The 23842-nt window shown below is 41.3% G+C and overlaps 1 protein-coding gene across 13 annotated transcripts in view; it reads left to right on the forward strand.

Moving 5' to 3' along the window:
• Positions 1–23842, forward strand: part of CLASP1 (cytoplasmic linker associated protein 1) — a 483598-nt gene that overhangs the window by 197790 nt on the left and 261966 nt on the right. For 12 of the 13 annotated variants that reach the window (XM_088473663.1, XM_088473650.1, XM_088473651.1 and 9 more), the window contains exon 8: positions 20005–20072. In XM_088473663.1, the coding sequence (XP_088329789.1) occupies positions 20005–20072 (68 nt within the window). Of the gene's footprint in view, positions 1–19809; positions 19902–20004; positions 20073–23842 lie in introns of those variants that run through there. The other variant, XM_088473662.1, reaches the window with a different exon arrangement.

A 23842-nucleotide genomic window follows, 5' to 3' on the forward strand; every position in this document is an offset into this window, starting at 1 on the left:
ATAGATCCCCTGGGTCGGTATGTTTTTATTGCAGGTACTTTTCATGCCTCTCCCCTTATTTTGTTATCAATGTATATACCTCCCCCTTTTAGCTCGATTACCCTTGCCAAGGCCTGTGATTTTATTTTGGAATTTCCTAATACTCCTATTATTTGTATTAGAGATTTTAACAGAGTACTGGATGATTCACTTGATAGATGGAGGGAGGATCCTCAAATATCAGGAGGTGGCCCGACCCCTTTTTCACTCTTAATTGCGGAAATGGGTTTGATAGATGCTTAGCGCCAGCGTTTCCCTTTAGCCCATTGTTACTCTTGTTTCTCTGGGTCCTATAAAGTTTTCTCGCATATAGATAAGGCTTTTGTATTGCACTTTCACTCTTTTGTTAAGATGGGAATACTTGTCGAGGGTTGTTTCCGACCATTCCCCTCTGCTACTGTCCCGTGACCTGAAATTTCCTAGGATGCCTTCAAAGCATATCTGAGCGGTTCTCTGATGTCTAGGATAGCATAGCGTAAAGCTTTTAATAGAAAGCGTGAGGAAGAATTGGTGAATAAGTGGAAGGCACTTGAAGCAATATACCTTGCTAGTGTCCTCCCTGCTGACAGAGTAGAATGGCTTATTATATACACACAAGTGGACTCATTTTTTTTATTTGACAAATCTAAACGACGCCTGTTTGCTATTCATGACTATTCTATCCAAGGGGATCGCATTGGCAGCTTTTTGGCTTACTTAGCTAGAGCTGAGGTTTCCCCTACCACTGTGTACAGATTGAAGAATGTTGCTGGAGTGATCCATGAGGATACCCTCTATTGCTACTGCATTTTCTATTCATTATGCTGATGTTTATAAATCTAGAGCTCACTACCCCTATTCTGAATTGTCCTCCTATTTAGATCAAATAGTTCTACCTGTTTTGTCAGGTGCGCAACATATGTTTTTAGATTCATCTATTTCATTGGAAGAGGTGGAGGATGCTATTAAATCCTTACCTAACAGCAAAGCTCCTGGGGTTGAAGGCCTCTCCAATGAATTATACAAGACACATTTGAGGTTTTGTTCCCCAGCTATTGGAGATATTTTTAAAATTTCTATAAGATTGGTTAACTTTCCCCCTCTATGGCAGAGGCCATAATTATATTGATTCCAAATCACAGTATATACTGATTCGTATCATCCTATCTCGTTACTGTCATCTGATATAAAAATTTTGGCTTCCCGACTTAATGCAGTGGTTCTTGAAATCGTCCATACTGACCAAACTGGTTTTATGCCGGCAAGATCCACTGCTATTAATCTTAGAGGGGTATTTACCTATCTACATGTGGCTGGTGAGGAGATAGATGATGCAGTACTTGTGTCTCTGGATGCGCCACGTGCATTCGACTTGGTGAAGTGGCCTTTCCTCTGGGAGGTACTATCTAAATTCGGAGTGGAGCCTAAATTTCTGGCATGGATTAAAATCCTTTACTCTTGACTGGCTGCCAGAGTTAGTGTGAAATGGCTTTGTTACTGATACTTTTAGATTGGAGAAGGGGACTAGGCAGGGTTGCCCACCACTGTCCCCTTTATTGTATGCCCTTCCTATAGAACCCTTGGCCTGTGCTATTAGAGCCTCCTCACTGATCTCTGGCTTTAGAGTCATGGACAAAGAGGAAAAAATTGGTCTATATGCAGACAATATGATTTTGTTCCTCTACAAATATGAAGAGCTCTTTACCCGCTCTCCTTGAATTAGTGGAAGGTTTCGGTTTCTATTCCAGTTTTCAAATTGGGACAAATCTGTTGTATTTCCTTTTTTTCCTTGATACTCCTCCACCACTTACATACAATTTTCCTCTTAGATGGTGTACCCATTTTAAGTATCTTCGTATACAGATTTCATATTCTCTGGCTGGTTTTGTTTATTTAAATCTCACCCCCCAAATTGACATTTTAAAAACCAAATTTCCTGTATAGCGACAACTCCCTCTTTCAGTCACTGGTCGTGTGAATCTTATCAAGATGACTATTCAGCCAAAATGTCAAAATGTTATATATATATATATATATATATATATATAAACGTGTGTGTTTAGGGACAGCGCACAAATGTAGTAATTCCCTCGAATGGAATATGAAAAGTGTAGTATAAATGTGATGTAGTCAATTAATTTTAAAAATCACTGATCCTTGATTAAAAGGCGGCAGCAGTCTTCTTAGTGTTCTGTTTTGGCCAGCAGATAAGGTGATTTTTGAAAAAGGGGGTTAAAGAGCCATGCGCCCAATAGTGTAGTAAATTAAATAAAGTGAGAATTGGTGCTCAAAATTAATGTGCGTTCCAAAGAAAAGAACTTTAAAGCTTATCTGGTTTCCAATGGTATAACTCATATAAGGAGGAGTATATGGGATGTCATCTACTGGAACAAAATGAAAGAGGCTCATTCAAGCCAGGGAAAGAAAGGGTGATATGGTGTAGTTTGTTTTTACAGAAATAGCAAGACAGGACTACAATTAGCTGCGTACCATGTATCGTTGTATATCAAGCATGTGGTATGTATAACCAAGACATCTCCCAGTATTCCTTTCTCAGTATTCCTTGGAGGAGTAGGCAATACGCATAAGCTTTGGAATAGATACAAGATTGATCCCACGTCAGTACATTTTATCAGATATTTTATTTGGATACATTAACATGGGGAAACAATTTGTAGGGAGAAACCTAAAAAGAAAAAATGAATGCTTATCTTTCAAAATGGTACCCAGTCCTCTTAGATATGTGTCCAATGTCTAGAGAGCCTGGGTCAGGTTGCCTCAACGCGTTTCGTCCAGTATGGACTTCTTCAGGAGTGGTACTATTATGACTGGGCACTGCCTACTATTTATACCCTGAACAGAGATGAATAATCTCTGCAGAATTGCGCCAAAACGGGGCCTCTGCGCATGCTCAGTGTGAGGCGGCCATTTTGGATGACATCACCTAAGATGTCAGTGCTAACTCGTTTTTAGCGCTAGCTACAGGGCTGACTTATTGGAGGAGGTTTGTAACCCATACAACGGCGGCTAGTTTACTAGTCCAGCCGCATGTATTTAGATTAAAACAGCCTAAGCAGTAGATGAGAACCGTTGTTTGTTTATGGCAGCAGCCATCTTGTTGGTTTGGAAAAACGTATACCAACATGACGGTAGCCATTTTGTTGGTTTGTTATTATCCACTAAGTGGATGTAGCGGTGGCCATCTTATTTTTTGTCTGTGAAACAGACATTGGGACAGTTTTTTTTATAAACGATAGCAGCCATCTTGTGAGATAATACATTTCTACAATACTTAAAATACATTTTAACAATGATTAAAACAAATATAAGGAATGTGTAGAGAATGGTTCAGCATAGTGCACTATGTACCCAAATTACAATGTAATAAGTTAGCACATAATTTTAACAATGTAGATAAGCTAATGAGACTGCAACAAGAGAAATATATGAATTACTAAAATACGAATAATAAGAAATAAAATAATATATATATTAAAAAGGGATTCTAAAAATTACTAGAAATAACACCATAAAAGAATCTAAAAACAGTCATTTGTAATATTGTCACATATTGAAATTAGCATAAGTTACCAGCGGTGCAGATGTATGTATTAAAGGAACAGTGCTATTTCATAGGTATCATTCATGCCATAAGGTAATAAAGTATTTAGTTAAAAAATCCAATACATTTACCTTTGCGAAAGTCTATTCGCCAGATCTCCACCTCTTGCGCCCAGCTTCACATGTTCAATGCCTTTGAACGTCAGGAGTTCTGGATTCGAGTCATGGGTTGTTTTAAAGTGCTTGGATACTGAGTGACTCAATTTTGTTCTTAATGTTCCTTACATGTTCCTGAATGCGATGCTTTAGATTCCTTTTAGTTTTGCCCACGTATTTCAATTCACATGGGCATTCCAGTAAATAAATGACAGAAGTATTGTTGCAGTTAATAAAATCTTTGATGTTATATTGTTTTGAGCATTGTATATTGGCAAATGATTTCCTGTTTGGGTGTAGGTGTTTACACATGTTGCATTTTCTACATTTGTATGATCCGACACAATTTTCAAATGGTCAATTTTCTTTATATCCGTGTGACTGAGCATACTTGGAGCCAGAATGTCTTTTCAATTTCTTGCTTTTTTGAAAATAATGGACGGTTTTTCAGGTAAAATCTTGCCTAAGACTGGGTCCATCTTGAGTATTCCCCAGTGTTTATTCATAACTTGTCTGATTTTTCTCCTCTCATTACTGTACTGGGTGACAAAGGGAACCATGTCCTTTCTTTTTTTTTTTTTTTTTTTAGTTATGTATTTCAAAAGGCTCTCTCTCTCTCCGTTTTGATTAATGCATTAGAGATGAGTGGTTCTGGGTAATTATGATCTTTAAATCTCTCAGCAAAGGTGCCTAATTGTTGTGAACATATTTCCTTGTTACTACAATTTCTTTTAATGCTGTGAAATTGAGAATAGGGGATATTATTCTTCCAACTTTTGACATGTCCACTATTATAATGAAGATAACTATTTGTATCTACGGACTTAATAAATGTTATAGTTGAAATATGATTTTCAGTACTTATCAAAATGATGTCCAAAAATTAAATTTCAGTTTTTTTGTAAATTTGAGGTGAATTTAAGGTAAAAATCATTAACATAATAAAATCCTTAAAATCCCCCTCTTCCCCTTTCCATATAATGATGATGTCATCAATATATCGTTTGTATAGATAAATTCTGTCTTTGAAGGGATTTTTTGCGTAAATAAATTGAGCTTCCCATACCCATAAAAAGGTTTGCATAACTGGGTGCGAATATTGTACCCATGGCGGTACCGCATATTTGCAAATAAAATTTATCTAAAAATGTAAAATAATTTAGTTTAAATAAGATCAATTCGCAAATAAAATCTTTGTGTTTGGTATCTAACAGGGTCTTCATCTAAGAATTTTTTACGCGACTCAATACCCTTAGGATGCTGAATACAAGTATAAAGAGATTGTACATCAACAGTGGCCCATAAAAAAAATCATTATTCCAGGGAATTCCTTGTACTAAGTTCAGAAGACTAGTAGTGTCTTTTAAATATGATGGAATCTCCTTAACATATTTATTTAGAAAAATATCTATATATTCTGAGATGTGTGAGGTTAAGGAGTCAATACCTGCTATAATAGGTCGACCTGGCGGATTATTTAGATCTTTATGAATTTTTGGTAAATGGTAAAAATTTGGGATTACCGGATTTGATTGCATGAGGTATTGATATTCATCTTTTGTTAGAATCCCCTTATGTAGGCCTTTTACTAATGTATCTCTCAGACAATTGACAGATTCTTCAGTGGGGTCTCTAGTGAGAGGTTTGTAAGACTTCTGATCTCCTAAGAGCCGCACAGCTTCTTTAGTGTAATCAGATTTATTCATTACTACTAAACCACCACCTTTGTCTGCCTGTTTTAAAACTAGATCCTTATTATTCTGGAGGGATTTCAGAGCATATTTTTCTTGATGTGTAAGATTGTTTTTTATAGCTACATTGGTTTTGGTATCAATTAAGTCCTTTTTAGCCATCTCATAAAAAATTTAAATATTTCTGCTTTTTGATTCTAGTGGATAGTATTTAGAAAATAGGTTTAAGACCTGATTTTAGAAGTTGAATTTACATAATTAGAAATTATTACTGTATCTTTACGAAGAAAATTCCTTTTCAGGGTGAGTTTTCTAATGAACTTGTTCAAATCAATAAAGGTTTGAAATCTATTGCTTTTGTAAAAAATTCTTAGATGAAGACCCACTGTTAGATACCCAACACAAAGATTTTATTTGCGAATTGATCTTATTTATTTTAACTCATTATTTAAAATTTTTAGATCAATTTTATTTGCAAATATGCGGTACCGCCATGGGTCCAATATTCGCACCCAGTTATGCGAACCTTTTTATGGGTAACTGGGAAGCTGAATTTATTTACGAAAAAAATCCCTTCAGAGACAGAATTTATCTATGCAAACGATATATTGATGACATCATCATTATATGGACAGGGGAAGAGGGGGATTTTAAGGATTTTATTAATGTTAATGATTTTAACCTTAAATTCACCTCAAATTTACAAAAAACTGAAATTGAATTTTTGGACATCATTTTGAAAGGTACTGAAAATCATATTTCAACTAGAACATTTATTAAGTCCGTAGATACAAATAGTTGTCTTCATTATAATACTGGACATGTCAAAAGTTGGAAGAATAATATCCCCTATTCTCAATTTCACCGCACTAAAAGAAAGTGTAGTAACAAGGAAATATGTTCACAACAATTAGGCACCTTTGCTGAGAGATTTAAAGATCGTAATTACCCAGAACCACTCATCTCTAAAGCACTAATCAAAACGGAAGCCTTAGAGAGAGAGAACCTTTTGAAATACACAACTAAAAAGAAAAAAGAGAACATGGTTCCCTTTGTCACCCAGTACAGTAATGATGAGAGAAAAATCAGACAAGTTCTGAATAAACACTGGGGAATACTCAAGATGGACCCAGTCTTAGGCAAGATTTTACCTGAAAAACCGTCCATTATTTTCAAAAAAAGCAAGAAATTGAAAAGACATTCTGGCTCCAAGTATCGTCAGTCACACGGATATAATGAAAATTGACCATTTGAAAATTGTGTCGGATCATACAAATGTGGAAAATGAACATGTGTAAACACCTACACCCAAACAGGAAATCATTTGCCAATGTACAATGCTCAAAACAATATAACATCAAAGATTTTATTAACTGCAACACTACTTCTGTCATTTATTTACTGTCATGCCCATGTGGATTGAAATACGTTGGCAAAATGAAAAGGAATCTAAAGCATCGCATTCAGGAACATGTAAGGAACATTAAGAACAAAATTGAGTCACTCAGTATCCAAGCATTTTAAAACAACCCATGACTCGAATACAGAACTCCTGACGTTCAAAGGCATTGAACATGTGAAGCTGGGCGCAAGAGGTGGAGATCTGGCGAATAGACTTTCACAACGGGAAATGTATTGGATTTTTGAACTAAATACTTTAGTCCCTTATGGCATGCATGATAGCTATGAAATAGCACTGTTCCTTTAATACAAGCATCTGCACCGCTGGTAATTTATGCCAATTCCGATATGTGACAATATTACAAATGACTGTTTTTAGATTTTTTTTTATGGTCTTATTTCTAGTAATTTTTAGAATCCCTTTTTAATATATTATTTTATTTCTTATTATTCGTATTTTAGTAATTCATATAGTTCTCTTGTTGCAGTCTCATTAGCTTATCTACATTGTTAAACTTATGTGCTAATTTATAACATTGTAATTTGGGTACATAGTGCACTATGCTGAACCATTACTTAGTGGATAATAACAAACCAACAAAATGGCCACCGCCATGTAGGTATAAGTTTTTCCAAACCAACAAGATGGCCGCTGCCATACATAAACAGCAGTTCTCATCTACCGCTTAGGCTGTTTTAATCCACATGCATGCGGCTGGGCTAGTAAACTAGCTGCCGATGTATGGGCTACAAACCCCTTCCAATAAGTCAGCCCTGTAGCTAGCGCTAAACACTAATTAACGAGTTAGCGCTGACATAGGTGATGTCATCCAAAATGGCAGCCTCACACTGCGCATGCGCAGAGGCCCCGTTTTGGCGCAATTCTGCAGAGATTATTCATCTCTGTTCAGGGTATAAATAGTAGGCAGTGCCCAATCATAGTACCACTCCTGAAGAAGTCCATACTGGACGCGTTGAGGCAACCTGACCCAGGCTCTCTAGACATTGGACACTTATATCTAAGAGGACTGGGTACCATTTTGAAAGATAAGCATTCATTTTTTTTTTTATGTGTTTCCCTACAAATTGTTTCCCCATGTTAATGTATCCAAATAAAATATGTGATAAAACATACTGACGGGGGATCAATCTTGTATCTATTCCAAAGCTTATGAGTATTGCATACTCCTCCAAGGAATACTGAGGAGAAAGGAATACTAGGAGATGTCTTGGTTATACATACTTCATGCTTGATATACAACGATGCATGGTACGCAGCTAATTGTAGTTCTGTCTTGCTATTTCTGTAAAAACAAACTACACCATATCACCCTTTCTTTCCCTGGCTTGAATGAGCCTCTTTCAAGGTGTTCCAGTAGATGACATCCCATATACTCCTCCTTATATGAGTTACACCATTGGAAACCAGATAAGCCTTAAAGTTTTTTTTCTTTGGTATGCACATTAATTTTGAGCACCAATGATCACTTTATTTAATTTACTACACTATCGGGCGCATGTCTCTCTATCCCCCTTTTTCATATATATATATTTTGCAATATTCCCCGATGTATATACCCTTTTCCCAGTTTAAAATAATTTCCAGTTACATTGCCTCATTTATTTTTAGTATATAAAAGACCACGGTATAGCTTATAAAACACTTTGCCAGTCTTGAGGGGGAGGGGGTGGCCTAGCGCTGCCTGATCTACACCTTTTATTATCTTGCTGCTCAACTGTCTCAGTTGAAGGAATGAGGCACCCCACTAGATCAAGGGGATCTTTCCTTGACTCTCCTTGCAAAGGTGGGATTGAAGTTCACTTTTTTACAGTTTCTGTTAACCCGTACCTCGCTCTCTTGTTGCCCACCGCTACTACAACAGGCCCGAAGAATGTGGCTTGGTGGGGAAATTTTGTTTGGAAGAAACTGAGATTGACTCATGTTCTACGTTTTGGGGTAATCTGACTTTTTCAGAACTTGGGGGGCTGAAGCTCGGCTTGGCGGTCATATGGGGGAAGTTGCTATTGGCCAGTCATATCAAGATGGGGATCTCAATTCTTCTGTGCATTTGTCATCTACGTATGGCCTCCCGACTCTCTATTTTTCTACAGATACCTTCAACTCCGACATGCTCTCTGTGCACGGTGGAGGGGGGCAGTTCCTGGTTTTCCTGAGACTCCAGTGCGTGCGTTGTACGTTCTTTACACTCTAGTAAATCTGTCTCTGTCACTTACTCCTCACTCATCTTCAAGTAGTGTAGAGGGATTGACTAACCTTAGAACTCGTTCGCATAATAATCTGGGTACTTTGTCTAGTGATGACTGGAAACCTCTTATAGGTTCTTCTCGGTATGCCAGGTATCAGTAGATACAATTATATGTTTTGCACAGGGTCTACTGGACCCTGCTTAAGCTTTTTGTGTTTGGTGGCTCTATTGTGGACTCTTGCCCTAAGTGCACTGCTCCTTCTGCTTATTTCTGGCATCTCCTTTGGTCCTGTCATTGAGTTGCTCTGTTTTGAACTAGTGTGATTGATTGTGTACGGAACATGGTGTCCATGTTCCCTTATTTAACCCACGTATTTGTTTTTTTGGTTTGGACTTAGATGAGTCCCTTTCTATTCCTCTCAGATTATATGTCAATAATCTTTTAACATTAGCTCGGGTGTGCATTGCCCGCACGTGGATGGCCTCTGATCCCCCCCACCACCTTATCATGAGAGGCTTTAGTTAATCTGACAATATCCCATGGATGTTATATATACCAAAAACAAAAATGTCCTAGTAAATTTGATAAGGTCTGGTCCCTGTGGCAGGACTCCGGTTATGCTTTTCCTGACTGGTAATAATTCATTGTGTTTACTTTACTGTTCTATTGTTATGTCTCCGTCAGCCGATATATACATTCTATGCACAAAATTGTTATTGTGAATGTTAATTGTATGTATGTCTTTCGAAATTTCCTAAATTCTGTAAATTTGATACTAAATTCTCAGATAGAATGTCAGTTGGTCCATCATTGTACTAACTTTTATATTTCGCTGTGATGTTATGGTCGTATACTTTATTGTGTATGTAATTTTCGTTTGATTTCTTTTTACCAATTGTTAAAAGAAATTTAATAAAAATACCTGATTAAAAAAAAAAAAGAATCGATAAATAAAAAAAAAATTGGACTATTCTGAAGTGGCCTTTTATGAGCCGTGATCTGAATCCTATCGAATAGCTTTCAAAAGAGCTGAAACATGATGCAGTCTAGAGAATGCACCCATCAAACCTGAGAGCGCAGGTGCAGTTTGGTCAGGAAGAGTGGCCCATACTACATGTTGACAGGTGCAGAAGTCTCATTGAGAGCTGCAGAAATGGCTGATTGCAGTGATTACCTCTAAAGATTGTGCAACAAAATATTAGGTTAAGGGTACCATAATTTTAGTCCATGACATTTCAATTTGTTTTATTTAAAATATTCTGTTGAATCAAAAATCAAATGCAGGGTCTGATTTCTACTAAATATGGAATAAACGATGATGGATGGCAATTATTTTTGTCAGTTTCAAGTTATTCCAGAGAAAAATGGGTGGTTATTTTTCGTGGAAAGGTACCAACAAATTTGTTTACATCTGTAAGTAACTTTTTCAATCTTCCATTATCCCACCAGTGCCCACATTCATGATATTTTACTAATTTTGGCTATGTATGACCTTGTTGTCTTGTGGCTACCTGCTGCTTACATCATATGAATGTTACAGGATTTGGGTGTGCTGACCAAGGGTTTTTTGCCTCCCCAATATACTCAGAACCAGGTGCGCTGACAAAAACACAAGATATCCCCTTGAAAAAACAAGCAGCTCACACAACAGGTTCTGCCTCCCCCAGCCTGAAGATGGGTTATAATTAGGGATGAGCGGGTTCGGATTTCTGAAATCCGAGCCCCCCCGATCCGAGTCCGATCCGAGTCCGGCTCGACTTTTCCCGCCTGACTCGAATCTGAAATCGAGGCAAAACGTCATCATCCCGCCTTCCCGGTCTCGCGGGTTTTGGATCCTATATAAGGTACCTGCGTCGGTGCCATTTTCTCACTCGGCTGTGGACAGTGAAGAGGGAGGGTGGGAGTTAGGGCTGGCTGGGCTGTGTAGTGTAGTGTTGTAGTGTTGTGCTGTGCTGCGCTGTGCTGCTGTTGTCCATAGGGGCTGTGTCCACTACTTCAAAGTCCATAGGGGCTGGCTGGACTGTGTTGTGCAGTCAGTTGTCCATAGGGGCTGTGTCCACTCCAAAGTCCTGTGCAGTGTCCCAGTCCTAAAGGGGTGCTGTAGTGTTGTCCAGGGGGTGCTTAGTCCGTCAGGGGTGCTCCCCCCAAGTGCTAAAAAAAAAAATATTTTTTCTGTGTTTGTGAATTGTGTGCGCAGTAGCCGCACGTGCATCAACAAAGTAGTGCCAAGCGTGCGCCTGTGTCCCATAAGTAAAAGGCCGGCTGGCTTGTCCGTTAAAGGGTGCTGTAACCCCCAAAGGGCACTCCAAACAAATTACAAAAATATATTGTTTTGTTTGTGAATTGTGTGCGCAGTAGCCGCACGTGCATCAACAAAGTAGTGCCAAGCGTGCGCCTGTGTCATAAGTAAAGGGCCGGCTGGCTTGTCCGTTAAAGGGTGCTGTAACCCCCAAAGTACACTCCAAACAAAATAAAAAAATATTTTCTGTGTTTGTGAATTGTGTGCACTGTGGCTGCACGTGCATCAACAAAGGAGCAGCGCCAAGCGTGCGCCTGTGTCCCATAAGTAAAGGGCCGGCTGGCTCATTTCTTAAAGGGTGGTGTAACCCACAAAGTGCACTAGTCTCCAACAAAAATAAAAAATTATTTACTGTGTTTGTGTGCGCCTTAGCCGCACGTATATATCAATATAACATAAATGGAGGACCAAACTTTCTCCGATAAAAATAGGGAAAGATCAAGAACCATTTCCTCCTAGTGCTGAAGCTGCTGCCATTAGTCATGACATAGACGATAACATGCCATCAACGTCGTCTGCCAAGGCCGATGCCCAATGTCATAGTAGAGGGCGCATACAACCCCAAATGGCAAAGTTCAGGAAAATGACCTTGAAAAAAACATTTAAATCATCTGAAGAGAAACGTAAACTTGCCAATATGCCATTTACGACACGGAGTGGCAAGGAATGGCTAAGGTCTTTCCCTATGCTCATGACTAGTGGTTCAGCTTCACATGACGATGGAAGCCGTCCTCCCACTAAAAAAATCAAAAGAGTTAAGCTGGCAAAAGCACAGCGAAGAACTGTGCGTTCTAAGAAGATATCACAAATCCCCAAGGAGAGTCCAAGTGTGGTGGTGGTTGCGATGCCTGACCTTCCCAGCACTGGACGGGAAGAGGAGGCTCTTCCCACCATTTGCACGCCCCCTGCAAGTGCTGAAAGGAGCACCCACAGTCCACTTGCTGATATGCAAATTGAAGATGTCACTGTTGAAGTACAACAGGATGAGGATACTGGTGTAGCTGGTGCTGAGGAGGAACTTGGCGAGGAGGATTCTGATGGTGATGTGGTTTTTTTAAATCGGGCTCCGGGGGAGACAGTTGTCCGTGGGATGAAAAAACCCATCACGGTCATGCCTGGGCAGAAGACCAAACATTCCACCTCTTTGGTCTGGCAATATTTCTATCCAAATCTGGACAACAACTGTCTTGCCATATGTACCATATGTAAAGGTGAAATAAGTAGGGGTAGGGACGTTAACCACCTAGGAACATCCTCTCTTATACGGCACCTGCAGCGCGTTCATAAAAAGTTACTGTCAAGTTCAGAAACTTTGGCTAAGACCGTAAGCAGTCCAGGGACACCTAAATCCCATTGTCCTGTTGTGTCCAAGCGCCTGCAAACCACACTGTCAACTCCCTCCTCGTCAATTTCCTCCTTAGTCGGGATCGGATGTAGTCCTGCAGGCCCTGTCACTGGCATGACTGACTCTCCTATCCAGGATTCCTTCGGAGGATCCTGCATTGCTACGCCTCCTGCTGCTGCTGTTGCTGCTGGGAGTCGTTCATCATCCCAGAGAGGAAGTAGGAACACCACTACTTTTACTAAACAATTGACCATCCAACAGTCCTTAGCGAGGAGGATGAAGTACGACAGCAGTCATCCTGAAGCAAAACGTATAACTGAGGCCTTGACTGCTATGTTGGTGTTAGACGTGCGTCCGGTATCCGTCATTAGTGCAGTGGGAGTTAGACAATTGATGGAGGTAGTGTGTCCCCGGTTCCAAGTCCCGTCTAGATACCACTTCACTAGGCAGGCGATACCGAGACTGTACAGAAACGTCAGAAAAAGTGTCCTCAGTGTCCTGAAAAATGCCGTTGTACCCAATGTCCACTTAACCACGGACATGTGGACAAGTGGAACAGGGCAGACTAAGGACTATATGACTGTGACAGCCCACTCGGTAGATGTATCACCTTACGCAGCAGCAGCGTCACCAGTAGCAGCATCTCAGAAACGCCAGCTCGTTCCAAGGCAGGCTACGCTGTGTATCACCGGTTTCAGTAAGACAACCTCTTAGAGAAACTGAGGGAAATCATCGCCCAATGGCTTACCCCACTTAGACTCTCCTGGGGATTTGTGATATCTGACAACGCCACCAATATTGTGCGGGCATTACATCTGGGCAAATTCCAGCACGTCCCATGTTTTGCTCACACCATAAACTTGGTGGTGCAGAATTTTCTGAAAAGTGACAGGGGCGTGCAGGAGACGCTTTGGGTGGCCCGAAAAATTTCTGGCCATTTTCGCCATTCAGCAACTGCGTGCCGAAGACTGGAGCGCCAGCAAACACTCTTGAACCTGCCCCGCCATCACCTGAAGCAAGAGGTTGTGACGCGGTGGAACTCAACCCTCTATATGCTTCAGAGGATGGAGGAGCAGCAAAAGGCCATTCAAGCCTATACATCCACCTATGACATAGGCAGGGGGTATGCACCTGACTCAAGCGCAGTGGAGAATGATTTCCGTGTTGTGCAAGGTTCTCCAGCCCTTCGAACTTGCCACACGTGAAGTCAGTTCAGACACTGCCAGCATGAGTCAGGTCATTCCCCTCATCAGGCTTTTGCAGAAGCAGCTGGAGAAAGTGAAGGAGGAGCTAAGACGGAGCGATTCCGCTCGGCATGTGGGACTTGTGGATGAAGCCCTTCATTCGCTTTCCCAGGATTCCAGGGTGGTCAATCTGTTGAAATGAGACCACTACATTTTGGCCACCGTGCTCGATCCTAGGTTTAAAGCCTATGTGGTGTCTCTCTTTCCGGCCGACACAAGCCTGCAGAGGTGCAAAGACCTGCTGGTGAAAACACTGTCAGCTGAAGCGGAACGTGACATGTCAACAGCTCCTTCTTCATTTTCTCCCGCAACTGGGGCTGCCAGGAAAAAACTAATCCTAAGCAACCCGCTGGCGGTGATGCAGGGCAGGCAGGACCAAGTTTGGACATCTGGTCCGGACTGAAGGACCTGGCAACAATTTCTGACATGTCTACTGTCACTACATATGATACTGTCACCATTGACAGAATGGTGGAGGATTACATCGGTGACAGCATCCAAGTAGGCATGTCAGACAGTCCATACCTGTACTGGCAGGAAAAAGAGGCAATTTGGAGGCCCCTGTACAAACTGGCTCCATTTTACCTGAGTTGCCCCCCCTCCAGTGTGTACTCCGAAAGAGTGTTTAGTGCAGCCGGGAACCTTGTCAGCTAAAGGCGTAGGAGGTTGCTTCCACAAAATCTGGAGAAGATGATGTTCATAAAAATGAATTATCAACTCTTCCAGGGAGACCAGCCTCCAGAACGTACAGAGGGACCTGTGGTGGTGGAATGCAGTGGGGACGAGTTAATACTCTGTGAGGATGAGGATGTACACAACACTGAAGAGGGTGAGAAATCGGTGGATGAGGATGACATCTTGCCTCCGTAGAGCCAGTTTGTGCAGGGACAGATTAATTGCCAGCTTGTTTTGTGGGGGCCCAAACGAACCAATCATTGCAGCCACAGTTGTGTGGCAGACCCTGGCGCTGAAATGATTGGTTTGTTAAAGTGTGCATGTCCTGTTTATATAACATAAGGGTGGGTAGGAGGGCCCAAGGACAATTCCATCTTGCACCTCTTTTTTTTCTTTGCATTATGTACAGTTTGGGGCCTAGTTTTTCAAACTGCCATCCTGACTGCCACTGCAGTATCACGCCTAGATGGGTCACGTGTTTGTGCCGCCCACTCGTGTCGCTTAGCATAGTCATCCAGCTACCTCGGTGCAACCTTTTGGACATAAAAACACTATTGTGAGGTGTTCCGAATAGACTGGAAATGAGTGGAAATTAAGGTTATTGAGGTTAATAATAGCATAGGAGCAGAAAAACCAACACATTCTGTGATTTTAGCTGTTTTTATGCTTTTTTAAAAAAAAAATACAGATCCAAAACATGGAAGGGTGGTTTTGGCAAAACCAATCCAGATCCAAAACACGAAGAAAGATCCAGATCCAAAACCAAAACACAAAAAGTGGCCGGTGCACACCCCTAGTTATAATGCTATATGGGCAGTAATGTGACTCTGTGAACATTATTACTCAGTAGTGTCAGAGCCCCCCTTATGTCATTCTTGGTTAACCTTTAGTGACATGAGGTGCACAATATGTATTATTTAACGGAATTCATTTTCTTTATCCTATAAACTATTGCTTAATATGGGTAGATACGAAGGGTGTGCTGTATCATATTGACAAAGTGAACATTACATTTTTTCAAAGTACATACTGTATCAGTCCTCACTCATCTTTGCTGCAGTCGCGCCAAACATCCCATCTTGGCACGCCTGGTCCCATGACACTCCTAGCGTCGGGTGTCTCTTTTGGGTCTTTTTTAGCTGAAAATGTGTCTAAGGGCCATATTCAATTTGAGTTGAAAAGTCAGTTGCCGGACTTTTCGCCGTCATCGGAGGTTTTGGAAGTGCAAACTTACTGTGTTCGTCCCAGCGATTCCCCGTATTCAATTTAATTTTGGCGAAAATGAAATCGGTGAAAAGTCCTGTCATTTTAGGGGAAGACGGCCTGACACCCCACAAAAGATGCTCTGACATTGGGGAATACTATTGGTACCCCCGAATAGCCCTGCAAAAGGTATGTGGGGTCTTTAAACGGTCTCAATAGGTGCTGTATAGTAGCTTTGGGAAAATTGTGAAGAATAGCATTTAGCAACTTTTTTGGGGAAAAATATGGTGTCCCATCAAATTTGGGGTACATGAAAATGGGTACTATCATATTTTAAAGTGGCTAATGTGAAGTTTTAAAAATCGTGAAAAATCCACCTGCAATAAAAAAAAAGCACCTGCCGCATACTTGGGGACCGTCCCCTGAATCTTTTTAGCTAGTTTAGAAGTTTGTCCCCCAATTATTCTTTTTTTGCCCCCCAAAATGAAAGTACCTTTTTTGGGGTGTCCTGTTGTCCTTTTTTAAATTTTTATGACACAGAATAACTTTGGGGGACTGTCCAAAGGGTGCAGGGTGGTTTTTGGAAGTCTGGACTTGTTCTCGCCACCTATTCAATGGTGATACTTTTTAGCAGGTCCCAGTGCATAGGTCCGTATTCAATTAGGCTGCGAAAAGTCGGAATCGGCGATAATTTATCGCCGATGACGTCATTTTCGCCTATTTCAATAATCACCGTATTCAATTTCAAAGACTTTTCTCAGGTTCGAAAAGTCTTTGAAAAAAACGGGGATAACTTTTCGCCATGTTTTACATGGCAAAAAAAAGTGCAGAATTGGGGTTTAGGGGTGCAGGCTTAAAAAAAATAGCCTGCACCCCTGGGAATAACCCCTAAAAACGAACTGTGTCAAAAAAAAGTGTAAAAAAAAATAAAAAAAATAGGGACACCCCAAAAATATTTAAATTTTTGGGTTAAAAAAAAGGGGAACAGTGTTTAAAAATAGCGCAATAGGTTCAGGGGTGTTCTGTCAGTATGCGGCAGGTGTTTTGTAGAACAGGCTATAAGCGCCTGGTGCATTTTTGAAGGATTTTTTAAAAATTAGTTTAGGGACTTAAAAATATGCTAGTACCCTTTTTCATGTACCCCACATTTGATGTGACCACTTAAAAAATCAAAAAAATAATGCTCTTCTACATCACTTGTTCTAATCTCGGGAAAAAACACCTGCCACGGCTATTTAAAAATGCAGAACACATTCTGCAGGGCTAACGGGGGTGCCCAGAGTGAACCCCATTTCTGGACATATTTAGGGGGGTCCGAGGAACAAAACCCGTAAAATACCGAATTTTTAGAGATGCTTACCTTTCCTCAGTCTCCCATTGTCACTGCTTCCTAATTGAATATGGGGATAAAGCGGGCACGCGCCCGATACTTTATCCCAGGAAAAGCTCCGATGTGGAGCGAAAAGTCCAGCACGGACTTTTAGCACCCTAATTGAATATGGGCCATAGACTTTTCGCTCTGACGAAAAGTCGGGAAAATGAATATGGGGATAAGTCAAACCTGCGAAAACGACGTCATCGGTGATAAAGTATCGCTGATAACGGGTTTTCTCAGCCTAATTGAATAAGGCCCTAAATCGCAATGAGATTTAGACTGATGTGCTCAATCAGCATATGACATGCTATGATGCAATGGCCACAGCTTTTTTCCCCTCACAGAGTTCCGTTTTCAGTTGCACACAGATATACAAGTGTCATATATCAAATTAATCAGCAATCTCCCGGGGTGTCCGATTTGCATCGTGTTGAGACTTAGACGCTTTTTCGTCAAAAAGTTGCCCGAAGTTTGATTTGTGGAAACATGAAGTTGCAGAGGACCAGATCTGGATTGTACAGCAGATTACTGGATACATTTATGGGCCAGAAAATTCACCACTTTCCTGGACCTGTGGACAGATACATTGTCGTGATGGAGAAGGGCGCCACAAGTGCGAGTTCTTGGGCGACGCCTGGAAATGGTGTCCATCACTTAAGGCAGGCATTAGTGACGGTCCGCTGCTGCACAAGTGGTACGGTAGCTACATGACCAGTCTTGGCCACAAAAACAGCCACCATCTGCTTGGCCATGCTGCGCTCACGTCTGTATTTCTGTGGTAGCACAACTCCAACTGGGGTCCACTGGGCCTCGTGGTTGAAACTGTAGATCTAGGATTCATTGCCACTGATGATCTCCCAGACAGAGTTTGAGCGACCTCCATCAATCCTGGCCAGCATGTTATGGCTCCATGTCACCTAAGCTTCCCCCTGCTCTGAAATCAGCTGATGGGGCACCCAGCATGCGCAAACCTTGCTTAGGCCAAGCTTTTCATGGAATATCGAGCAGATGGATCCCGATGAGATGTCGATCTCCTTCTCTAACTGAGCCACGGTCACACTGGTGTCCACCTCATCTCAACTATGGCCCGCATGGCAACAACGTTGTCCTCGGTGATGGCGGACACAGGTTGGCCAATGCGCTCCTCGTCTTCCAGGGACTGTCTTCTGCGCCGAAATTCTGCAAATCACTCAAACACAGTGGTTTGGGACGGTGCTTCCTTCCCAAATGCAGCTTGCAGTCGGTCAAAACTCTCGTGCTGTCACAGACCGCTTCTGTAGTTGTAGAAGATCATGGCTCTCCAGTGGCCTCTGTTGAGCTCCATAACAAGTTTCTTGAAGGAAGTGAGCAGGCTGGCTTCTTCTGTGTGCAGTGCTGCTTATTTTATGGTTCTATATCCTGAAATTTCAAAGAACTTTAGTCATATTACAGTTCACAACCAGGCCGTCAGATTGTGTCTATGCTTCCTATGCACTGCACATCCAAAAACTCATTGCATACCCCTCTTATGATGCGCTGACCTGAAATTATATACATAATCATGCACTATACAGGGAAATCTTTATGCTGGCCATTTTTTCATTTCAAAGTGATTGACACGATGTGCTGCTTCAGATGTTGCTATATCGGCACTACCATAAATGGGCAATATGTGTACAGCATCGCCTCGATGCCTGGGTTCACATCGCTTTGAATTTAATTCCCTCCCATAGACTCTACAGAGAGGGCATAAAAAGAAGTCATTTCCAGGGGTTGCAAATGTCATCTCTTTGCCTCTAGACCTGGACACTTCTCCACTGACGTCATTGCTTTCCTTTTATCATGGTAAACCTTCCTGTATGACATACAGCTATGTAATAATTCTACTTGAGAGACAGCTCAACTTGGAAGTAAGAAAACACACTCTAATGAGAAGTAAAGTCTGCAGAGCTGACACCAGCGTTGACCACCTGGATCTCTGTCCAGGAGCATTCTACCCTGAGCTGTTGCATCTTTTGGGGCCCATTTAGTGGCTAATGTCAATTTACAGCCTCTGTACACTCTCATTTTCTGATTTCAGTTATTGGTTGTGTAAAAAATGACAAGCAAATCACAGTTAAGTGCTCATCTTGTCCATATTGTTTTTCCATTCTATTGCATGAATGGGCAGGTTTAAGAATACTTCTATAGAAACCAGGGTAATAGCTGCAACTTTAATATGTATTTACCTCTTTGTTAAGTTAGAAAAATGAATACCGTAGTTTAAAATGTGCTCAATGTCTTTAGTAGTTCAGTGCAAAGCTTTTATGCACTGATCATACATGTTTTAAAAAATGTAATACATTTTGTTTACTCGCCAGTTTGATATCTAGGTAATAAGTGGTAGAAGCTGATAGAACAAAGATTAAGGCGGCGTCATATTAGGTGGTACGTTTCCTTTAACAAGCCTAGTGTATTTGTAGCTCATGCAGAGCTGTTTGTGACGCTGTACTGCTGATCTCGCTCTCTGCCCCCTCCAGTGTGGAGACTTTGCGTGCAGCCGACTTTTCTGTTTATACATCACTTGGAACAGACTGCTAATGACCTATCCTGATTTAGTGAAGTGCAGAAAATCGTCTTTAGTTCCCAGTGTCCGCAGTCACTCATCTAGCAGCGATTTTGTGGATCACAGTATGAATTATATGGCAGTGCTGCTGCTTCAGAAATCCAGGCCAGATCTTACGTGTGCATTGAGCTGAGAGTTTAGGTGAAACATTGCTAGAGGGAGCTGCGTGCTAGCTGTGAAGCTACGTTCATGTAATTTCTACTGCTCCATGCTCTTTATCTCACGCTTCTCTTTATGTTTACAGCTTGAATGTGATTTTCACCAAATTCGACGAAGTCCAAAAATCCGGGACCATGATCCAGTCATCATTGGGTATGTACTGAGCTTTGTGCATAGATATAGGGTGATCTGATCTGTGTTTTGCACTACAGTGACTGGTGTGTCGGAGCTGTAATTTGAAATGGTTCCCAGTCACAGGATCTAGGCTGCTAGATACAATCTCTCCCTGTTGCTAGGTTACCCCAAGGACTCTCTCCCCTGTGTGCATTAATTAGTAGAACCTTGATGCAAGATGATCATTTGTTTTTCCAGTATATCTTTGTACCTCTAATTATGTATAGCGTATGATGTCTATTGCGTACAATTTATACAGGCAGTGAAATTGTTGGTGCTTGCCTCTGTTAACATTAAATTAGCTGTTCAGTGCCTCACTCTCGGACCTAATGCTTGGGGGGGAGATTACAGACAGAAACACTGAAGCCGATATTAGTCCCAAATTGTGTTGGTTAATCTGTTATACAATCGGCAATAGAGCATTGTATCGTGTTGTAACATCAGGCAGTGGGTGCACTTGTACCAGGCGGCAGAATGGTGCCGGCAGACACTGCGTCGCTCCAATCAGATATTACACAAAACAAGGTCCCTGGATTGGTCTTTCTGGGAACTCAATATTCCGAACATCCCTTTTCATGTCACCCGTAGTAGATTCACAAACTGCATGTTATGTAAAGTAGACAGACTGGATATGAAATTGTAAGGTTATTTTCTTGAGGGAAGAAAAATACAGAATTTTCTGTATAAACACTCAGATTTTTCAATATATTACTTTTTGCTAGTGTCGCAGGAAAGTGTACTTGAATGTCTTTATGAAACATATTCTTTTTGATGTGTATCTGGTAAGTGTGCTTTCTTCAGAGTGTGTAATGGATGGGGGCAAATAACTGTATTTTTAAAGGACAGTCTCCTATCGTGTCGCACAAGCCCCGGCAGTGAAAAAAAATAATTTATATATACCGTATATAAAAAAAAAAATGTTTACTTATTGCAGTTTGGGCTTTAAATCATGCTACTTAAAATAACATTTAATACTGACAACCACAGAGAAACCCCATTCTGTCATATGATAATGAATATTGTGCATCTAGTGATTTGCTGTTTCTATCCATATGGTGCATTCTCTGACCACAGATCTAACTAAGCCTCTTGAGCAAGAAAGGGGATTAACTTGTGAAACCAAGTCCTGCTTTCAATACAAGTATTTTCTAGCATACCAGACCATTCTTTTCAGCTGTATGAGCTGGTGCAGACTTGAATATTACAATTCAGATGAGCTGTAGTTTGGGATGTAAGCGCTGGGCTGTGGGGGTAGCTGAGATATCTGTGAAGACGGATTTTATTTTGGTAGAGGTGAGCTGTCAGGTTTTGCTTGTCTGCCAGAGCTGTGCTCTGCAGGAGAAGGAGAGCGCTCTCACTGCCCTCATACCCAAGTTGTTTGCCCTTATACCCAAGACATTTGCAAATTTTCCAGTTAAATACAGGATATTTTTTCTCCTCCCAATAATATGATAGCTGACAAGGGTATGCACAGTAGGGTATGGGTATAATTGACTGTCTATTTAAACGTTTATACACAGAGATACAAATAATTAAGCTGTGGAATGGTTTAGATTAACCAAAGGCTTCTCTCAGCCAGATCACATCCTTCTTTTGTTGGAATATAACAGGCAAGATGAAAATAGCAGCCAGTCCTCCATCACAGATTATCCCGCACAACTGGATATAGGCTACTGCAGATCATAGAGGAGTATATCACTTTTCACCAGCAACAATTGAAAAACTAGTTACGTGAAACCTAAATAAACATGAATAGACAGACACTGGACCTTTTCAACCATAGAATTCTGTATATTTATTAATAATTTAGTTTAACAAATTCTGTTATTTTAAGTGGACTCTTTGTTTACACCCCTGTAATGACAGAAGTCCTTTATGAAATGAAACCCTATATTTTCCTGAATATTTGTTCAACATACAATCTGGATGACAATGCCACGTAATATTCAGTTTAGTACGGACTACTGCTAATAAGTAAATTATTACCTTGTATTGCAGTACTGCATGTGGAATGATTTACTATCATTGCATCAATGAGTGATTAGGGCAAGCAACTCTACATATTTAATATACACCCACACTCTCTGCTATTATGTTCTTTGCCTTTTTTACATTGTTATAACCAAGACAATTGACCACCACTTCAGGCTAAATTGATCTTCCTCTCTATTCACCTGCCCTTTTAAAGCCCAAAACATAATGGTCTTTTGGTTGTTTTTTTTATTAAATTGCACTCAATCATGGTACTCCTATACTGACAAAGGTGTAATAACTGTCTAGAATTTCAGTTGTCAGGACAGACAGGACAGTTATAGGCAGGCATACATACACTTGCCGCTTACAGGTACAATACAAAACTAAAGTGTAAAATAATTTACCAACAAGACACTTTTTGAAATGGTGAAGAGTAAAACGATAAACGTTTGAAAAAGACAAACAATATGATGTCATTTGTGCAGAACTGTGTACCACTGTTGGCTTCTACTCCTAGAACTTATAGGCCTAGAGCTGTGTGCCACTGCTAGTTTCTCCTGATCTGTAGGCCTAGAGCTCTTTACCACTGCAGGCTTCTCCTCCTAATCCTATAGACCTAGAGTTGTGTTCCTCTCCTGGCTTCTGCTCCTGATTCCAGAGGCCCAGAACAATATAACACTGCTGGCTTCTCCTTCTGTTCTGGCATAGAGCAATATTTGGCCTAGAGCTATGTACTGTGCCACTATGTACTGATTTGGCCTAGAGCTATGTACTGTGCCACTGCAATCTTCTCCTCCTGTGTCTATAGGTCTAGAGCTGTGTACCACTTGCCTATTCTTCTTCCTGGGTCTACAGGTCTCGAGCGTACATGTCATTCTCCTTGAACTATAGGTCTAGATCCATCTACTACTGCCAATAATTTTCCTGGACTTACTAGCATAGAGCTGTTTACCACTACCGATTCCTCTCCTAGGATCTATAGACCTAGAGCTGTGTATCACTGCTGGTCCTTTCTTATGGATCAATAAGCCTATAATTATGTACAATTGCTGATTCCTCCTACTGGAACTATAGAACTATAGATGTGTACCGCTGCCTGTTGTCATGAATCTATAGTCTTTGAGCTGTGTGTATTACTGCTTGTTCCTTAATATGCATTTACAGACCTAAATCCGTAAACCACTGTTAGTTCCTCTTACTAGGGTTGAAGCTATTTTCAAGAGCTGGCTCCTCCTCTGTATATATGGTTAGAGCTGTGTACCACTGTTGGATCTCCTTCCCAGATATATAGGCCTTATAACTGTATCACTGCTGCCTTCTCATTCTGGATCTATAGGCCTTAGAACTTTGGGGGTCATTCAGACCCACTCGCGAGCGGCAGTACGCTCGCAAGTGGGTCGATGTTCCCTACTGCGCATGCGCACGACGGAGGGAGCTCCGTCGTGCGCATGCGCGAGACTCGGCGAGCGAAGGACTTTCCATCGCTCCGGGTCTCGCACCAAAGGGGGCGTGCTGTCGATGTTGATTGACAGCACGCCCCCTTTGGTGGGCGTGCTGGGGGCGTGCCTGCCAGACGGAGGCGTTCCCATGGGAACGCCTACCGTCTGAAGCCGGCCCCACTGACATCACTAGTGATGTCAGTGGGAGTGATTTTGGCTCTGATAGAGCCAAAATCACTCCAGGGCTTGTGGCTGGGAAACCCGACCGCAGGGTTTCCTTCGCAAGTCCGAAGGTCGCGATGGTCAAGACCATCGCGACCATCTTGTTGGACGCTC

The sequence above is a fragment of the Taudactylus pleione genome, unplaced genomic scaffold (assembly GCF_031769625.1).
Source record: "Taudactylus pleione unplaced genomic scaffold, aTauple2 ptg000138l, whole genome shotgun sequence".
Classification (NCBI taxonomy): domain Eukaryota; kingdom Metazoa; phylum Chordata; class Amphibia; order Anura; family Myobatrachidae; genus Taudactylus; species Taudactylus pleione.